This window comes from Marmota marmota, unplaced genomic scaffold (assembly GCF_001458135.2).
Source record: "Marmota marmota marmota unplaced genomic scaffold, marMar, whole genome shotgun sequence".
Lineage (NCBI taxonomy): Eukaryota > Metazoa > Chordata > Mammalia > Rodentia > Sciuridae > Marmota > Marmota marmota.
This window is the reverse complement of record NW_025999869.1, coordinates 25,082,081-25,102,980: the sequence shown is the minus strand read 5'-3', so window position 1 is coordinate 25,102,980 and position 20,900 is coordinate 25,082,081. Positions and strand designations below refer to the sequence as shown.

The following is a 20,900-nucleotide window of genomic DNA, read 5'->3' as shown; positions in this document are numbered from 1 at the left end:
ATTCTAAGCATGCAAGTTCTACCACTGAGTAACACCCCCAACCCCCAAATCTTCATTTTAAAAACAAGTGTGTCCTGGTGATTCTAATATTAGGGCTTCTCAGAATTTGGAAAAACATAACTACTTTGTGCCAGGCCCCATGCTTAGGTCCTCAGGCTACTTGTGTGATGTGGAACTTCTCAGTCCTGCTTAGAATGCTCATCAAGTTTATAAGGTGCCACCCTCTATTCCACAGGCAGGAGAGCAAAGGGGTTCCAGTGGGTCTTGCCTAGGAGGTCCGAAAGCTATAGCTGCAGAGGGCAAGGGCTATGCTGCAGATAAAAATTATGAGAGCTGTGGGCCTTTCATCTTCTGTCATCAGTTGTGGCACCTGGCAGACACTGGATACCACAGCTTGCAGACAAAGACCTGGTAATCCAAGGAGCTGCTTGACCTGCCAGCCCAGTCCCAGACCGAGGAGTTGGAGGTATCTGATTTCTTTAGGGGGCCCTGTGTGGAAGCGTCTTTTGTCTTCCTAGTGTCAGGAATACCATCACATGCCTGTTGGCTACGTGAACCAGGCGCCTTGGACTCCTGGGAAGGGGGTGTTAAGGTTTTCTCTTAGAACAGGACAGGGCTGGGCAATTGCACAATCCCTGATTGGGGTGGGGCCATACGTAGGGGCTTTCAGACCTGACTCTTTCCTTTAGAGCTGATTTATTCTGTCGAACTTATCAGTCTTCCGGGGCAGCCTGTACAACAGAGTTCTGTCCTGCTGGGCCTGGCTGCTTGGCTCACAGCGGGATCGCCAGCACGGTTGGTGCCTCCCACACGGGGACTAAGTGCACAGTTACTGAAAGAACGGATGGCTACATACACGCCTTCTCTCTGGGCTTGCGATTTCAATAGCTATTTGGGGCCTGGAAGCCTTTTCAAATGTCAAGGGTAGAAAATAAGGGTCAAGAACATCGAACTATGGGGCTTGAGGCTCAGATGGTAGAGTGCTTGCCTCACATGTACAAGGCTCTGGGTTCAATCCCCCATATCACGTGGAGTGGGGGAAGAACATTAAAATGAATGGAGTTGGTCAAATCATGGCTCCTCTACTTAACCATTTGGAACCCCTTTCCTCACTATAAAGGTAAAAAGAGCTAACACTATATCATTTCATGGAGTGCCTGTGGAGAGCGCTTGCAGGTCAGGGTGTATCATTGCCGTGACACATTCCTCAGTGGCTCGCACACGCCCACATACACCCGCATTTTGTTGTTTGTTGTTTCCAGTCTTTGGAGGATTGGGGTCTTTCACACAGCTTAGGACAGCCCCTGCCTGAAAGACCCTTCCGGGACGCGGAGGTAAAGCAGCCGGTGGCTGGTGCCGGCTTTGAAGAGACCGAGCCGCGCTCTCGCGGGCGGGGGTGAGGCAAAAGCTCCGGCCCCCCAATCCCCCGATCGCGGCCCCGCCTCTTTTGGTCAGTGCTGCCCGCCGGCGCCCTGGGCCCGCCCCACCTGTCTCGGACTGCCGTCAGGCAATCTCGGCGGCCAGCCCAGCCGGCTGTGTGACGCCGCAGGCCCCGGGTCCTCGGCGCCTGCGCCCGCTTGTATAAAGGCCAACGCCGCGAGGCGCCGCTGGAGTGGCCTTGTCCAGCACCTTTTTATTTCCTCGTGTGGTCGCCGCCCCGCTCCCTTCAGCCTCCGGACCGCCGTTTTTCTTGAGACCAAACACCGTGAGTAGTCACCTACGAGCTAGAGGGGGCTGTGGCCTCGGGTTGCCGGGTGGGTGGCGATACTGCAGCGGCTTTGGCCTGCGCGAGGAGGGCTGCGTCTGGGCCTGGCCTCGCCTCGCCTCAGGCCCGGTGGAACCCGTTGTCGACCCCGTTCTCCGGGAGGCGCCGTCCGGGCCTGTTCAGCCCTTCTGCGCACAACTCGCCCAGGCCTGTAGTGACCGCGCGCCCTCACGGGGCCTCTTGAGTATGAAACGGGCTCGGGCTCGGGCCTTTTTTGCGGGCGAGCATCAGCTGGCGCGGAACTCGGCTGCAAGGCCTGGGCCGCTCGGGGCCTACCTCGGCCTTGAGCTTGTTGCCGGGGGCGGCGGCGTAAGAGTGGGCGTGTGTCGGTGCCTGAATTTTTTTGTTGTTGTTGTTCTCTGGAGGGAGTATGGCGGCGTAGTCCGCTGCATTTTTGGCTCCCTTCCTTTCTCTCGCCTGTATCTAGTGTCACTAGCTACCGGTCCTGCTCTGCCGCCAAGTCTCAGCAGATAACCGCCTTCTCTTTCTAAATGTTTCTCAGCCTTGTTTTGCCACGGCCTAGAGCCGCCGAAATTATTTGTATTAGCAGATATCGTCGTCACAGTGGTGTGACTTTTAGGAGCCCGGGCTCCTGAAAATTTGACGTGTCTGGCTTTTTTAGGGGATAAAAAGTTTACCTGCTTTGGTTCACTTTTCAGTGGTTACTTCAGGTTTGGATTTGGGGGGCATGCATTTTATTCATCATTGCCACAATAGAACGTATGTGCCATATAACAATCTTCTCCACCCTACAGTCCAAAAAAGAGTTTTCGTAATTTCGGGTTACTGTGTGAAAGACCCCAATCCTCCAAAAACAGTTTTTTTTTGTTTGTTTGTTTTGTTTTTTAACTTTGTGATGTGATAGAAATCACTTTATGCCAACCTTGGAGGGTTCTCTAATTTTCAAGTACAGGAGCCTAGATAAAGAGTTTTTAAAAATGATTTTAAATTCGCCATTAATAAAAATTTTGTGTTTAATTCCACTATAATGCTGAAAGTTCTCTTTGTAACGTCTAGGATTACAAAGTGCATCGAATTACAGATTAACCAATTGCCTTTCTGTTATTTAATAAGATCCTGGCTCACTTAAGAGTAACCTAATACACGAATTTGACTGTGACTAAGCACATCTTTCTTTATTGTTAATTATTTCAAGGAAATATGAAATTGTTGTCTTGCTTTTATTTATCAACTGAGTTATTAGGTTTGTGTTTCTGGAATGTTCATTGCAGTAGTATGGAATATTTAAAAAAATGTAAAGTGTTTGGTTATTAAAGTTGGGCTCACTTTAAAATATTTTCTTTCACAGATACCTTTTGTTGTTGCCTTGTCACAGGGAGGGTCCGCCACCCTGGGCCTTTTTCCATTGAGCAGGACAACTGCATTATTGGCAAGCACTAAGTAACATAGAGAAGCAGACATGTTTGTCAGCTGAAAAGTGAAATCTGATTCTTTCTAGCCTTGGAGGAGAGAGCTGAATATTTCAGTGGCAATTGTAAAACATGCTTTACCTTTTTGCTTCCTTTTAACAACTTGTTTGCTTGGGTGATGGCAACACCCAAGTTGTCTCAGAAAAGCTGAATGAATATTTTAAGTGATGTAGTATGTGTTAACTCTTTGAACCTAAAATAGGTGCAAATAATAGTACTGAATGCCAAACTCTACATTTTGGTGAAAATTGACACTGTATTTCTTTTAGCCCACCTAGAAAGCTTCAAAACTAAGTTACTAAATAGGGACATGGTAGGATTGTGAATACCTGAAAGCCTGGACCTATGTGAATTTTAGAGATTTTGAATTAATCCTAACAATAGGATATTGCTGCTATTTTTTTTTTAAGATGGCAATAATTTGCTGTCTTAGAACCTTTAGTTTCAGTGGATTTTTGTTTTTTTTGCTAGAACTCAAGTTCTTTGAAGTCAATTGCTTAATTTTATGTAAGATATTTTGTTCCTAATAACTCATGATTCATTTGAGTTAATAAATGTATTTTGAAGCAGGTATTTGCCAAAAGATCTTAAACTTGGCCACCTGGATGATGAATAATGAAAGACAGAACTCCGAATTTTAAGCTCCCTATGAGGTTTTGGAAATTATATTAACACCTGTTTATCCTTAAGTTCTTTTATTCTTTTGTATATGTCTTGCATTGGTTCATACATAAATGAGCATATCCTGATCTACTCTTTGGATATGAACTCAATTTTTACTGGTAGGTCTAACTATGGGGAAAAATTACTATCTTATTGGATAGCTTTGTTTATTTGGAACGATCACCTCACATTTGCAGGTGGTTGATTGTAGCAGTTAACTATTCAAATAGAGTAATTATTCAGTGGGAGCTGAAAGCAAATAAATATATTTTACTTTGAATAGAATTTACATCGGAAGTATAGACTAACTCTTAAATTTATATCAATAGTGAGTTTAGTAGGGCAGACCTTAAAAGCTTTGGTTCCTGGAAAGTATACTTTGAAAAAAATTTGTAGACATACTGTTGTCTAGCCTGTGAAGAACTACTTACAACAGGGTTTTACAAGGTTATATACTGTAGGTTATTTAGACTTTATTATAATTTATAAGTTAGACATGACAGACCGTAGTTGATGAAATGTCACATAGAACCTAGTATCTCTTGAATTTCACATTCAGTATGCCTTTTTTAGATGCCTTCAATTAAGTTGCAGAGTTCTGATGGGGAGATATTTGAAGTTGACGTAGAAATTGCCAAACAATCTGTGACAATCAAGACCATGTTGGAAGGTAAGTCTATCAGAAAACCTGGGTGGGAGGAAAGGGGAAGAAATGTGTTTGAGATAACTTGTGAATATTGGATTTACATGAACTACATCTGTCATAAGACTCAAGACTATGAAAGGGTAACATTTTCTTTTTCTTTTCTTTCTTTCTTTTTTTTTTTTTTGGTGGTGCTGGGGATTTTTTTTTAACGTTTTCATTTTTTGTCTTTAAAGCATAGACTGCATTGTTCTGACACAGGTCATCTTTTCTGCAGCAGTGTCTTAATTAATGACTTTTATACTTCCTAAAAGGATAAAACACAAGATAATTAAGTCCAAAGTGATTTTTCAGGTGTCAGACAGTGGTCCATTTTTGTTTCAAATAAATTTGAATTCATATTTTTTTTTTTTTTTTCTTTTTGGTACTGTGGATTGAATCCAGGGGCCCTTTGCTACTAACTATACCCAGAACCCTTTTCATTTTTTTATTTTGAGACAGTGTCTCTGCATTCTGAGGGGTTCACTAAGTTTATGAGACTGGCCTCTAACTCAGCCTCCTAGGTCTCTGGGATTATAGGGATGTGCCACTGCGCCCAAATTCTAATAACAAAAACTAAAGCCTTTGGGAAAGGGCTATTTTACCATAGCTAAATAGAACACCTTTTTTTCGCATAGGGAGTAAGCTCTGTAGATGTGTAAATGTCATTTTTCTTTTAAAAACAAGGTTTCCCTTGTATCATTCCTCTGAACCTGCTGAGAAGTATATATATATAGAACACAGCAGAGTGACACAAGAAAACAGGTCCTGAAACTTCGAAGCCTTCTTAGTGTTACCAGTACAAATCTGTCTGAAATTGATGGAAGACAAAACTTGGTAGCAGTGGTGTTCTTTAGCACTGAAATGTCAGGTTTTTATATAAGCAAGATCTGCAGCTTACAAATACTTAAATGAAGAAAGGGGTTATGTGCCAAGTGCTAGCTATATACTAGTGAAAAGAAGGTGAGAGATAATCTTTGCCGTTGAAGAGTTATAAACTAGGAAGGGAGCAGAGCCAGACACTAAACAAAGCAAACAGTCACTTGGTGTAATTAGTGCATTAATAAAGTTGTGTGCCAAGTGATGCTGCAGGAACATCTTGACGGTGTTCTTTACCCTTTTGGAAAGACACAGTGGGAGTACTAGAAAGATTACACGTATTTCAAGTTTAGTAAAGTTAGAATGTTTTGGAAATCATTCTGAGGTAGATAGGATTAATTAGAAACAAGTATAATTAAGGTTATTAGTTGAGGTTTGTTGGGTCCAGTGGGATTTTGGTACTGTCATTGGTAGAACTGTACATGAATTGGAGAGGAATGTAGAAGAAAATGACTCTGAGCTTGAACTATGTTTTGAGATTCCTTCAAAAGATCTATGTAGAGCGGAGCATAGTGGCACACACATGTAATCTCAGATACACAGGAGGATTGCAAGTTTGAGGCCAACCTCAGCAATTTCGCGCGGCCCTATGGACTTAGTGAGACCTTGTCTTAAAAAAATAAAAGGGCTGGTTAAGCACCCTTGGGTTCAATCCCTGGTACCAAAATAAATAAATAAGTAGATATCAATGCAGCCGTCTAGTAGGCAAATTTGGATCTTGGCCCTTGACTTTTAAAACTGCTAGAGATAGACTTGGTTTGTATGGTGCACTATTAGAGTATAACTCTGGAAGATGAGGTTAGTGCAGGGCTGAGGTGTTAAGAATATAGTCATCAGAATTGGACAAATCAGTGGAGTAGGATTTGTGGAAACAAAGGGTAGAGGAAGTATTTCTAGATGACTAGAATGATTACCAGATTCATATACTATAGACTGGCTACTTAGGATTTTATTGTAGTTGATAAGTTAGAGGACTACTAACGTAGATATTTAGGTGTGGTAGAGGTAGAAACTGAATTGTGGAGAATGTATCTTCAGTTTTCTAAATAAGAGGCTTCTGCTTTCCAATAAAAGCTGAACACAGCATTATTTTTGGTTTTTGGTACCAATCATGTGGCACTTGCAGTCCTATATTCTTGTAACTTACACAGATCACTTCTATTAGGTTTATAAACCCCTTGGTACATCCCACAGTCACTGTTCATCAAGTACCTGTTAAATGAAGAATTATGGTATGGTCACTAATAAAGAATATGAAAGCAATCCAGGTATCTCTAAAGGCAGGTGAGTAAGGCTTTATGTGAAAGATGTAGAAACTGACAGTAAAATTGCTGCCTGTATACTTGCTTTGGCAATGAAAGTGTTCTTTATTTCATATTAGTTGGTGCCTGACATACTAATCTGTCCCATGCTGCTTCAAAGAACATTTGTCAATTTTAAGAACATAGGGCTTCTTGAAGGTTTTATGTCACCTTTAATCACTGAAGCAAGTGGATTGATAGCAACAGTTAAATGCTTCTCTCCATACCTTTTGGAAATCAGAGGTGAATGGTTTTATCTTAAGTACCAGTAGCTTATACAGGATTCTAACCTCTTGAAGACTGGAGTCTTTTGAATTTGGCAACTTACTGCTTTCCTTGTTTTGCATCTGCAGTGTCTCTTGTTAGAGTTTCATGTGACTTAGAAAACAAAATAAAACCTTTTAATCACAGGACAATCAGAAGTGAAAATCTTGGCATGTGTACATGTGGATTGGCTTATTTGTTCAGGTCCAGGGTGTGGTATCAGGACACAGGTTTCTTTTAAAAGTCCTTGAAACCAAATAGCTTAAAGGAATGACTGTTGCTACTTGTGCATTTGGTTTAAAAACAAAAAAGTGCTTCACATCCAAGTGCTGGAGAAGTAAACCGTACAATTCTTAAGGAGCTTAATTTTAATGTGACTTAAGCTTTCTTCCAAATAACCTTTGGAACTAAAAAGCTGGTTTTCTATTTTGTTTTCCCTTATCTTAACTCCCCAAGCACCAGTATTTTATATTGTGTAACTTCTTTTCTCTCATTTAATGAAAAATGAGTTTATACTTGTCCAGGAAACATAAAGATGACAAATGGAACTTGAAACATTGACATTTTATAGTTTTAGTCTACACATAGATGGGATCATGGTTGCTATTGTGGGAAGGAGAAGGGAGTTAAGTTCATCTACCCATCTAGGATAAGAAGAATTAAATTCTTTTTGAGTCTGCTCCCTCCTCAGTACGGGGGAAACTGAGTGGTCTGCCTCTGGACTATACATCCCTAGCCTACCCACCCCCACCCCCCAAGTCAGGTCTTGGTAAGATGCCCAGGCTAGCCTGGAACTTAAAGTCCTTTAGCCTCCTGAATAGCTGGGATGGCAGTCATGCACCACTGTGCCCAACTTGAATCTGTTCTTGCCTTTACTACTGCATTTAAACTGCTTGTTAAATTTAGTAACCTCCAAGTGGTTAAGTGCCTTGTCTGTTTTTGATTGTCAACTAGACACTTGAAAATTGGCTTCTTTTAGTTGCTTCCAAGAGACTTTATTATACTACTTAGACTCCTATCTTGTTTTAGTCAGCTTTTTTGCTGCTGTGACTAAATGACCCCATTAGCAAAATTATAGAGGAGGAAGAGTTTATTTGAGGGCTCATGTTTTCAGAGGTCTTGGCCCATAGAAGGCTGGCTCCATTTCTTGGGACTCGAGGGATGGCTCAACATCATGGCCGGAAAGTGTGGCTAAGAGAAGCAGCTCACCTCATGGTGATCAGGAAACATTCTCCACTCTCCATATACAAATATACACACCAAAGCCATGTTGTAATTCTCACCTCTTCCAGCCACACCTTACCACTTAAGTTATCACTCAGTTAAACCCTATCAGGGGATTAATTCGCTGATTGGGTTAAGAATCTTACAACCCAGTCGTTTTTTTTTCTCTGAACCTCCTTGCATTGTTTCACATGTGAGCTTTTGGGAGACAGCTCACATTCATACCATAACCATCATTAAAGCCTGTTCCCTAGGACTTAATCCTTGGACTTTTTTTTGTTTCTGTACTCATTCATTCCCTTGGTCATAGTACCATAGCATCATGAATCATGGCAATAGCAATTCCCAAATTCACCTACATTTTTTCTTTTTTTTTTTAAGGGAACTGGGGATTGAACCCTGTCGCACTTTACTACTGAGCTGCATCCCCAGCCCTTTTAATTCTTTTATTTTATAGAGATAGAGTCTTGCTGAGTTGCTGAGGCTGTGCTTAAACTTGAGATCCTCCTGCCTCAGCCTCCCAAGTTGTTGGGATTATGGGTGTGTGCCACAGTGCCTGGTTTTGACACCTTGCATAACAGTTACCAGTGACAGGTCTATCCTTCCCATGCCACAAACCCCAGTCTTCTCTGACTCCTCATATATTCTTCCATTTTCTTGGCAAATTCTTTGGGCTTTTTCTTCAAAATGCATACAGGAGTAAATCATTTCTTAACTCCTTGTTGGGTACAAACCTTGTCCAAGGTAACGACTTGTTCCTGAATTATCAAAACCAGAGTTGTTTTCCCTCTTTTCTCCCTCCTGCTTCCTCTTATGCCAGAAAGCTGAGTATCTTACTACTATTTAGCTCCCTATTACTCAATTCTTATCTGCTTCACTTCCTATTTATTAACACCAATCTAATAATATTAGATTCTTTAGTGTTTATGTTTATTTTGTTTAGTTTTTGAGATCGGGTCTAGTTAAATTGCCTGGACTGGCCTAAAAATCCTGGGCTCAAATGATCCTTCTGCCTCAGCCTCTTGAGTAGTAGGGACTATAGGAGTGTACTGTGCTTAGCCCTTGGTGTTTTCAGAACATTCCAGACACTCCTTAGTGCATTTGCTGTTCCCTGTGCTTCAGGTATTTTTGCCTCTTAAGATTTTACTAGGATAATCTTAGGAGAAATTTTTAAATTGCAACTCCCCACTCACCATGCTCCTGTATTCATTGCTGACTCTCTCCTGCCTAGGACAGCATCTTGTATATTAGGTACTTAAATGTTTGACTAAGTATTGGCCGTGTTGCATCACTGATAACTCTGTTAAAACCATACAGCACGATAACTTTTGGCCTCTAATTTTGGTACTTGGTAACAATTACATTATTTTGTTAGGGAGCTCTTCTTTAGTTGTATAGAAACTGAAGGATAGGTCAAAAAAAAAAAAAAACAAAAACATTTCTATTCAGAATCTTTAAACCAAGCTAGGTATGGTGGTGCATGCCTGTAACCCCACCTATTTGAGAAGCTGGACCTGCAGGATCCCAAGTTTGAGGCCAGATTGGGCAACTTAGCTAGACCCTCTCTCCAAAAAAAAAAAAATCCAGGGATATAGCTCAGGGGTAGAATACCCCTGGGTTCAACCCCCAGTACTGCCCGCCCCCCAAAAAAAAAGATTCACTATTTTTACCCTTCACGCAGTACTGGCGATTGAACCTGGGGGATATTCTACCACTGAGCTATGTCCCCAGCCCTTTTTTATTTTTTTATTTTGAGACAGGATCTGGCTAAGTTGCCCATGCTGGCCTTGAACTTGGGATCCTCCTGCTGCAGCCTCCTGAGTCCCTGCTCCAGCCTCCTGAGTCGCTGGATTTGCAGGTGTGCTCCACTGCATCTGGCTCACCAACCATTTTGAGAATTCGAGTTAGACCTTTGTTATCAGAGAAACTTGTAGATTCATTATTTTAGGTAATAAGTGCTTAATAGACTAAATGCAAGGGTATATGTTGAAAGTAAGTCCCTCAACCCACATTCTCTGTTAACTTCCTTAGACTTAATATCGTTCACAGTTCCTCAAGTTTTCTGGAGGTAATTTTTAGACAAATGTGTAAGCATATTTCCACTTTTATTCAGATAACATTTATCTTTATATCTGGCTTTAAAAACTTTTCTTGTTCATACCAGTGTATATGGGTTGTTTGCCTTGTTTTTGTCAGTAGCTGCATGACCTCACGCGAGCGGGCGCGTGCGTGTGTGTGTACATCTTTAAACTCTTTTGTATTTTTTGTTTTGCAGTACTGGGGATGGAACACATGGGTTTTATATTTCAGTGGATTGAAATTTTATTACTTATAATGCTTTTCATTGTTTTTCTAAATGCAGTCCATCTAGAGAATTTGGTATAAAGAGAGTAAGAATAAGGGTCTAGCCTTAATTTTGTTTCCTGATGACTGGCTATCTTAAGTCACTTTTTCATTTAGCCCCTCTTGTTAAATCTAATTAAAAACTTCTCTTTTATTATATTCTCGTCCTACTCACACAGCTTTTGGGTGGATCATGGACCCATTGTCAGGAACCACCAATTTTAAATGCTCTTATAACTATTCTTAGTAAAGTACTTTGTGTTTTCTTTCAGACAGTATGCCTTGCAAGTTTTAAATATAGCCTAGTTGGGAGTAGAGAGTTGGAAATAATGGTCACTCTTCGGGTTTTTTTAGATTTGGGAATGGATGATGAAGGAGATGATGACCCAGTTCCTCTACCAAATGTTAATGCAGCAATATTAAAAAAGGTAAGGTCTTCATTTATTTTTTTATTCATTCATTCTGGTGATTGAACCCAGGGCCTTGAGCATGCTAAAAATATGGTCTCCCACTGAGCTGCATTCCCAGCATCTTTTAAGGTCTTCAGTGAATTTAGCTTTTAAGCTTCTACATGTTTTCATTTTTCTTTGTCTAGATGAGTAGTTCCGAATCTAGCCTATGATGCTTCTAATCCTGAAATAGGAAAATGTAGTTTTCTCTTTTTCTTTTTCTTTTTTTTTTTTTTAATTTTGGGTAGATTTTCTGAAAGTAGACTCAACCACACTTGAATTTACTCTGGTATAGTTTTTATTGAGGCATATACTATTGGTGTTTTCCTGACATCAGTTAAGTCTACTTAACTGTCTGTATTAGAACTTTACTGCCTAAATTACTTTTAAATATAACTCTTCAACAATTATTTGAATGATTTTAAACAATACTATACAGAAAGAAGTTTTGTCTGCTTTGTTGCCACCGTTGACCATTGTCATTGATTATTAGAAATACTTTTTTTCTTTTTTTGCTGTCTTGGGAATGGAACTTGAAGCCTTGTGCATGCTTTACAGAAAGGTTTCTATACTTGGTACTCCTATGTCTATGTAGATGATATAGTAAGAAATCTGGGTCACAAGATTGTTTATACACCTAAATTTTCATAGATATTGGTAAATAGCCTTTCATAAAAATATTTCTCAGAGCATCATGGAATTGAATCATGCCTACCTTTCTTAGAGTTATATTTTTGAAATGACTAAAACCAAAAATAAAGGAACACGTAACACTTCATTCTCATTTCCCTGTTAACTCTGATCCCCCTCATTCAGGTAATCATTTAGTCTTCCAATATTTTGTGTTGCAGATAATTAACAAATAAGTATATTTCTTCTCATTCTTAAAGTAGCAGACTATATACTTGCAAATGTTTTCTTTATCCATATAACTAAATAAAATGATGATCTTTCAACTCATAGCGTCCTTTTTAAAAATTCTATGTAGTACGATCATGACTATAGATAGTTGTTGCAGTTTATTTATCAAGGCCTTATAAATATTTGAGTTGTCTGGTCTTTTGTATTAGCACATTTTTGAGTATGAAAAGATGATTTTATTATAAAAATGTGTGTTATTTATTGATCATTCACTTTTCTTTTAAACAAAACACAAACATGAGAACGGAACAAATACCTCCAGGACTCACTAGCCCTTGGAGGATAGGAAGAAGTCCTGAATGGGGAACCACAAATGTTTTCCTTTATGCCCAAGGTCTCTATTTCTTTGTTCACTTTGGACTGCCATTTTTTTTTTATCACCTCTTGGATGTGAGAGTCATGTACAGGAAGGTCACGATCAACTTTAAGGCTATCTGTTGCTCACAACTTGTACATTACATAGTTTGTAACTCTAAGAAAGAATATCAGACAACCTTTGCTATCTTTATTTGAATTACCTTTGGGACTGGTTATGTTCTTTCAGTGTAGCTTCTGTTTACAGAGCACAAAACCTCTAAAATACACGTGTGTTTCAATGATCAAGCGTAAAAGTTTATTTCAGGACAACCCTGGTGGCTATAATGTTTATTCCACTGTAGTGTCTATTGATTGTCATACCCTTGGACAAGTTGGTCTAGTGGCAGCCTAATGCAGGGGGCACGCATAAACTCTACCACTGCCAAATTTGCTGACTGTTCAATCCAAACACTGCCCCACAAACAAGGTAGAATTATTGAAGTCAGTGCTCTTATGGAGCAGGAATCCATTTATTTGCCATTAATTAAATGGAGTTTTCAAAAGGTATCTGAGGCGGAGCTAGAGAGTTTTAGCTCTCAGGCTCTGGAGAGGGTACTGGGATGGCAGGAACTCATAGTTGCTCTTTCATTCTGCATGAAATGAAATGGTTTTGTTTTGAATCCCCTTTGTATTTTACTTTGAGTTAGGGTCTTGCTAAGTTTCTGAGACTGACTTCAAACTTGGGATCCTCCTGCCTCAGTCTCTCAGTTTGCTGGAAGTACAGGAGTACACCACTACTGCTTCTTACATAATTGAAATAACTTTTTAAAAAGCAATTACTTAATTTATTGAAATCCCTTATGCTTGGCTTTTCCTTTTTGAAATAATTCTTTGTGTGTGTGTGTGTGTCCGTCCATCCGTCCGTCCTGGCACTATAATTTCTCAGCTGTGTCATTTTCTCTCAACATTATACTATGAAAAAATTTTAAAGATACAGAAAAGTCGAAAGAATTACATAGCAAACAGACATCTACGTACTACTTAGAGTCTATAACTTAACAGTTCCAGTATTGATTATTGGTTTTTATGCTGCTGTACATAATTTGAATAGTCAGTTTTCTGAAACTTTATGATATATTCATTCCCTGCCACCAAGAGAACATGGATTTTTCTGCTTTGTCCTACATCAGTAGTTATATGCTCATTTCTGGGTTATTTAGAATTGCTTGGTTATAAGTGTAATGTACATATTTGGTTTTATTAGGTAGTGCTAAATTACTTTTCAAGGGAGTTATATTAATTTATACTCTCTAGTAGATGACTGAGTTTCCTTTAAATACTGCTAGTAACTAGTATCCTCACAATTTTGATTTATTTTTTTCTTAGAGTAGTATCTGACTTAGTATTATTTTGTGTCTAGTGAGGCTGAGCATGTTTGACTATTCAGATTTCTTTTGTTAATTGCCTGTGTATATTTTTTTAAATATTTTTTTAGTTGCAGTTGGACACAATACCTTTATTTTATTTTTTTATTTTTATGTGGTGCTGAGGATCGAACCCAGCACCTTGCACATGCTAGGCGAGCGCTCTACTACTGAGCCACAATCCCAGCCCCATTGCTTGTATATATTTTTAACCCATTTCTTTATAGTGATTAAGATTTTTATATTCTTGGGCTGGGGTTGTGACTCAGCAGTAGAGTACTTGCCTAGCATGTGTGAGGCACTGGGTTTCATCCTCAGCACTACATAAAAATTAAAAAATAAAGGTATTGTGTCCAACCACACCTAAAAATAAATAAATAAATAAATAAGGATTGTTGTTGGTTGTACGCTGGTATCTTCCAGTCATTATCCTGTCAGACTTTATGATTCTTTTTGTACATTTAAAAAAAAGTCTGTATAGTTTTTGTTTATCTAATAAAACTTCTACACTCTAAGATTGTAAAGATTCTTCAGGTTTTAGTTTTTCTATTCAGGCTTGGCCATTAACTTATTATTCAAATCAACCTCTAAATAGTTATTATCCCAATATAGGAATAATGCTGTCTTAGCAGTGGAGTGACAGAATGTCCCAGAGGAATTGAACTTTCTTTGTTGTAGGTCATTCAGTGGTGCACACACCACAAGGATGACCCCCCTCCTCCTGAGGATGATGAGAACAAAGAAAAGCGAACAGACGATATCCCTGTTTGGGACCAAGAATTCCTGAAAGTTGACCAAGGAACACTTTTTGAACTTATTCTGGTATGTTTTTTAATGTATAAGATTGTTCTAGAGCTTTTACCACTTCTTACAAAGTTGAATTTGCTAAATTCATGGATATTCAATTTTAATACTTTCTAAACTCACGTGTAATACTATATTTAAATTCACATATTAATAATTACATTTAATTTAAATGGTCCAATCACCAGTTATAAAGCAGCGGTGTCCATCAAATAAAAAGCAAGACTTGGCTATATGCACTCTGTAAGAAACACACTTTTTAAATATAAAGGCACAATTGGGTTGGGATGGGAAAAGATGAGAGTATTGCTGTAACATTAGACAAGAAAGCAGGAGTGACTATACAAAAGTAGATTTTGGATCAAAGAATATAAACAGGGTTAAAGGGCAATTTTATAATGAGGGGATCAGTTCATTAAGAAAGCAGAACTCAAAATTGAAGCAAATCCAAGAAAAAGAAGAAATATACAAATCTGTGGGTTGTGGGTGTAGCTCAGTGGTAGAGTGCTTGCCTAGTGTGTTCAAGGCGCTGGGTTCTATCCCCAGTACTGGAAAAAAAGAAAAAAAAACTATCATTGCAATATCTGTCTTATAGATAGAAAAACAGTAAAGATATGGAACACTAACACTACTAGGGTTTCTTAATTGACATCTGAAGAACATTATGTATAAAACAAGTCAAAATTTAAAAGAATTCAAGTTAGACAATGGGTTCTTTAACTACAATAGAATTAAATTAGAAATTAATTACAGGTACCTGAAAAAATCTGCAAGTATTTGAAAACAAACACATTTCTAAGTAACTCATAGGTCTAAGGAAAAATCCAAAAAATTAAAGTAAGCTGAACTGCAAGTAAAACACCGAAAAATCTCTTGGGCACAGCTAAATTAATACCTGAAAGAAATTGATAGTACTAAAAATACTTAGATTAGAAAAGTTTCAAGCCAGAAAGCTAAGCTTCTACCTTAAACTAGTGAAAGATGAAATAGCTCATAATAAGCAGAAGAATGAGTATAAAAGAGGTAAGAATTAATGTCTTAAAATTGACTAGCTTTTTTTTTTTGTACTAGGGATTGAACTCAGGGGCACTCAACCACTGAGCTATATCCCCAGCCCCATTTTGTATTTTATTTAGAGACAGGGTCTCATTGAGTTGCTTAGTGCCTTGCTATTACTGAGGCTGGCTTTGAACTCGTGATCCTCCTGCCTCAGCTAGGATTACAGGTGTGTGCCACTGTGCCTGGCAGAATTAACTAGCATTTTAAGCTAATTAATGTAGATTGTCAGTCACTAACTTTGGTTTTAGCTTGAAACATCTAATATACGTCGGTGAAAACAGCTATCATTTTACAGGCTGCAAACTACTTAGACATCAAAGGTTTGCTTGATGTTACGTGCAAGACTGTTGCCAATATGATCAAGGGGAAAACTCCTGAGGAGATTCGGAAAACCTTCAATATCAAAAATGACTTTACTGAAGAGGAGGAAGCCCAGGTGGGTAACATGAAGTTTGTCTTTGATCACATGATTTTCAAGAGACTAAAACCCATTAACATGACAAGAAAAGAGGTGCTTTTATCAAGGAATCTTGAAACTTGAGGGGAGATAATAGTTACCTTCTGAGTCCTACACATACTCTTACTGCTCTGTCTCTGAGTTTAAACACTTAGATAATACTATAAGAAAAAGTGAGTTTTAAACCAAAGAGTTCCTTCATATTAATTCATTAGCACTTTCTAATTTTAGTACCTGGGGTATATAGACCATACATATTTGACCTCAGAAAAGCATAGCCAAAGGAAGAGTGTAGGCTAGAATACTTCTGAGCAAATTAGTGAATGGGGAAGAAATGAACCAACAGAATGACTGTTGGCGTGGCTATGAACCAAAATTATATGAATAAACTAGTTGAATTTGCTCTCTCAATTTTTCTAAAGTGAATTACCATTGAATTTTTTGTTTTTAATAATTTCAGCAGGACTAGAATACAGATCTGGGGAGGTAAACAAAGGGAGTTAGAAACTGTACTCTTAACCTAATATTTTCCTGTTTTGTTTTATGGGGGGTGGTTCTGAAGACACTAGATCACTAAGGGACATCCCCAGGAACACTTGATCACTAAGCTACATCTCCAGCCCTGTTTTGTATTTTATTTAGAGACAGTAAAACTGAGTTGCTTAGCACCTTGCTTTTGCTGAGGCTGGCTTTGAACTCGCAATCCTCCTGCCATAGCCTCCTGAACCATAGGGATTACAGGTGTATGCCACCATACCTGGCTATTTTTCTGGTTTTTACATGTCCTTCTGACTTACCTCATAGGCTGTTGATGGAATCAGTATGTAATACAAGTCTCAGGAAGACTACTCAGGTTAAGGTACTTCCTTATGTCTGTCTCTTCTTCTAGGTACGCAAAGAGAACCAGTGGTGTGAAGAGAAGTGAAATGTACCTGACACTGTAACACTATAAGGATTGTTCCAAATACTAGTTGCACTGCTCTGTTTATAATTGTTAATATTAGACAAACAGTAGACAAATGCAGCAGCAAATCAATTGTATTAGCATAATATTGTCCTTATTGCATGTGTACTTTGAGTACAGACTCCAAACCTATGGCTGAATTTCTTTTAGTGTGAGAGAAAGTTTCTTTTTTTCTTTACTCTGAATAAAACTGAACTGTGGGTTCTCTGTAGAAAGTGGCATTTTGGGCTTTCCCTCCTTTTGTAAAGCGATTTCTGCCTAGTTTATTGTCCAGTTAACTTTAGTGAGCTTTTAAAAGTTGGCGTTGTAAATAAAACAACTTGCAAAAAATTTTCTGAAATAGAATTAAAAAATATTATCTTTATTCATGAGTTGGAAACTGGAAAAAGGCTACTTGAAGTAAATGTTCTGAGTTGGGGTTGTTAGGATTTCTTCCAGCCTCCTGGAGTCGAGCAGTACCACTGGGATAGATTTGCCTGTATGTAGCAGGGTTCCCTTAATTGGACCGAAGGACTCGGGTTTTTTGTTTTTTGTTTTTTTAATCAGCTTTGAATATGTTGCCTAGAGACTCGGTTATTACCCAGTTTGTGGATTTGGAGGGGAGAAATGTAACTAGACAGTTTGATAGCTTTTCAATTAAAAAAGACACTTCATTCATGTGGTATGTCATCTTTTATAAATCAGTGTTCCTATATGGGGAAAACTATTCATACTACTTGCATGTAAAAAGTAACTTTTAACATTGAAATATGTGGCAAAATCCAGAAAACATCGTAAGTGCAAGATACTTTCAATAAAGAGTAAGTTATGTAGTAGGTAGTGAATAGTTTGCTTTTTGTGGACTTACGTGTGTCTTTTCACTTACTTTAAATGGGTTAAATTTGGTTATATTTGGTTTAGCTTGAAAAATGTTTTTAGGCAGTTCATGTTCTAGCTCACTGAAGGCTACCGACATAACCAGACAATACTAATGACTTCTGTCTCTTCTAATTGTCATTTATGTGATTAACTGGAGCCAGTGCTTCACTTCTTCACACAAAACCGCATGCCATTCCCTCCACAGTAGAATGAAAATTTTTTGATGGCTTGAGATATTTCGCAGATTTTTTTCCTTTCCTACTATGTTCCCTTTATCTTTACTAGTTATCATTATCTGTATTCATATGTAATTTTACTGTATTTTTTTCCACACTTACTGTGAGTTGTTCTGGTGTAGGTTATCATGACAATAGCTTGTTTATTTCTCTTCCCACTTGTTCCAAATTCATCTTGCCTAATAAAATCCCATATGTAGTCTCACATAAGTTCCATTTGTTGTCTCACATACTTCTCAGTTTATTTTTCTTTATCAGAGATGGAAAACTACAATAGGCATGTGGGTCATATCTGGCCCAGTGTGTTTTTACAGTCTTTGAGCTAAAAATAATTTTTGTTTTTTAAAACAAACAAAAAAAAAACCCAGACTGTATTGACCAAAAAGCCTGAAATATCTTCTGACATTTTGCAGAAAGTTGATGACCATTGCAATTTGTCTTAGGAAATAAACTTGTTTTCCATTTGCCCTGGGCAGTGGGGAAGGTAACAAGAGTCCAGTCCTAGCTGGAGTGATCAACTCCTACAATCGATTTTACCATCTCAGGTAACCTTAGTAGTATCTTGACAAGCCCAGGTCTTCACTGAAGGTCTAAGATTAGTAGCATATGCCATGTTGAATTTTGTAAAGGAATTTCAGCTTCTAGAAAATGGAAGCCTATTATCATTAGCTCTTGATCTGCATGCATGACACTTCAAGTTAGAATGACAGGCATAAATAACATCATTATTCATATTTAAAGGATAATGTAGTCTTTCAGAAAGATGAATGAAAAGACAACATGGTAGTGTAAATTTTTGTTCCATTCTTGACTTTTAATTATGGCCCTAAGTCTTTGTGTGTGCATGTGTATGTATGGTATGGGGATTAAACCCAGGGAGGCTCTACCCCAACCCTTTTTATTTTTGAGACTGGGTCTGGCTAAGTTGAGCTGGTTTTGAACCTGTGATTCTGCTGCCTCAGCCTCCCCATTATATAGTGGTGATTGAAGGCGTGTACCACTGTGCTCACTCAGCAGATAGCTTTTTGTGGTACTGGAGATTGAACCTAGAATTTACACATGCTAGGCAAGCATGCTACCTATAACTGAGCTACATATCCAGCCACTCCCAACATTTTTTTGCCTCCTAGTCTTTAAACAGAAGATCCTGGTAATCTCGTGGATTAATGGGAATATGATAACTCATCCTGGGGAAAAATAGGGTATTTGTGGATATTTATCCAGATAAATCAGTCTGGCTGCAGTAATATTTTCCTAACCTTTTTTCCCTGTTCCTTCTATATGCTCATTATTCCTTTAATTTGTCTACCAGGAGTGTTCCAGGCTCACACCTGTAGTGAGTACCTCTTTCCCATTATCTTTAACAGATATACCTCAGTCTTCAAAGGTATATTCATGCTTATATTTTTACTATTATGCTAAACAAATGTGGCATGAAGATTATACCTTAAGGTTGGAGTCTCACCTCTGCTGCTTAGTGCCTACATGGCCTTGGACAAGTTAAAAATAGTACCTTCTATGAATTTCAGTCTGATGCAGTCTGCTTTATATTCATTGTTCCAGGACTTAATTACAGGCCCTTTGCTGGCAGGACTTACCTTTATTTAGCAGCACTGCTCCATGTATTTCTGTATAAAGAACATTAGTGATAAAGAGTCCCATAAAATGCAGGTATGGAGCATAAAGAAATTGAGCAGTTTCAGTGCATGAGAGAGGAGAACTGGTTAATAGCTTTGGTTTGGAAACTGGTTAGTGGTGATGAATCATAAAGCCATTCTTCAATTACTAATATACATAGGGAGAGGGGAGAAATCCTTTCTTGGTTAACCTCAAGGCTTAACTTGTTTTGTCAGGAAAGAGAATGAGGGGTAGGTATTTGGCAAATTTGGGTGACTGCCAGCTAGTACCAAAGAACTTTGTCAGTATTTTTCTATATTCATAGAAAATGCATAGCTGCCTCCTGCAATATGATGTGCTTTTTTAAAGGTAATTATGATTCCTCTGACAATTCTTGGGCTTGTCAGTTTTTCATTGAATGTCTTTGTCACTTAGGATCTAAAAGTAAACCATATCCTTCCTGAATGTTAGTTTATATTTTCTCCCTAACACTGTCATAGTAAGGATAATTCTTATGTTGTAAAAACAAGTTATTTCTTTTGATGTGTTGTATTTTATTGGCTCACTTTCTTGTCTGTCCTTAATGTACAAAGTAGGTATTGCTTTATAATTTTTATACTTCAAGATTCATGAAGGCAAAAAAAAAGATTCATGAAGGTATCTCTTTAAGTGAGAATTCAGGAGCCTGAATTTTAAAAAAAAGTTCAAGAAGACTAAGAAGAGAGCTGGGATTTTGGCAGTTCATGCAGTTCCGTGGTAGAATGCTTGCCTAGTATGTGCAAGACCCTGGGTTCAGTTATCAGCACTGATTTAAAAAAAAAAAAAAAAACTCTGAAGAGACCCAAGAGTCAGTGTAGACTTTCTAAACTCAAAAGCAAAGCTAACTTGGCTTTTATATAATTAACTAGTTTTGGTTAAAAAATTTTGGCAAGCAGGAGTTTGACATGGCCTTGTTACCTTTGCCTCTCTGTTTTCCTAGAAATGGATACAGAAACTGATTCCTTCCTTTCTGGAACAGAATGTAGAGACCATTCATTCTGCTTCCTTCTGGTTGTGGCCTTCCTAGCCAGGCTTATTTTGCACAGAGCTGGGAAGCAGTACTTCTATGCCAGCCTGGGACTCTGCAGCCAGAGAACTTGAGACCACAGGAGTCCTTCAAAAGATAGTTACAAAGATTGGGAATGTAGCTCAGTTAGACTCCTTGCCTAGCATGCATGAGGCCCTAGGTTATGGAACCAGCCAACCCACCCCCCCAACTCCCCC

The 20,900-nt window shown here is 38.6% G+C and overlaps 1 protein-coding gene across 3 annotated transcripts; it reads left to right on the top strand.

Annotated features, from left to right (window-relative positions):
- Positions 1-1,545: 1,545 nt before the first annotated feature.
- Positions 1,546-17,738, top strand: Skp1 (S-phase kinase associated protein 1). 3 transcript variants are annotated; one of them, XM_015492763.2, is made up of 6 exons: positions 1,546-1,705; positions 4,432-4,528; positions 10,906-10,979; positions 14,321-14,464; positions 15,801-15,941; positions 16,852-17,738. In XM_015492763.2, the coding sequence occupies exons 2-6, from the start codon at positions 4,432-4,434 to the stop codon at positions 16,885-16,887; spliced, it is 492 nt and encodes a 163-aa protein (XP_015348249.1). In that variant the 5' UTR covers positions 1,546-1,705; the 3' UTR covers positions 16,888-17,738. The 3 variants fall into 3 exon arrangements, with proteins under 3 accessions (XP_015348249.1, XP_048639615.1, XP_048639616.1); XM_048783658.1 differs by having other exon boundaries at positions 15,801-16,033; positions 16,102-16,922; XM_048783659.1 differs by having other exon boundaries at positions 1,553-1,705; positions 4,418-4,528; positions 15,801-16,033; positions 16,102-16,922.
- Positions 17,739-20,900: the final 3,162 nt, after the last annotated feature.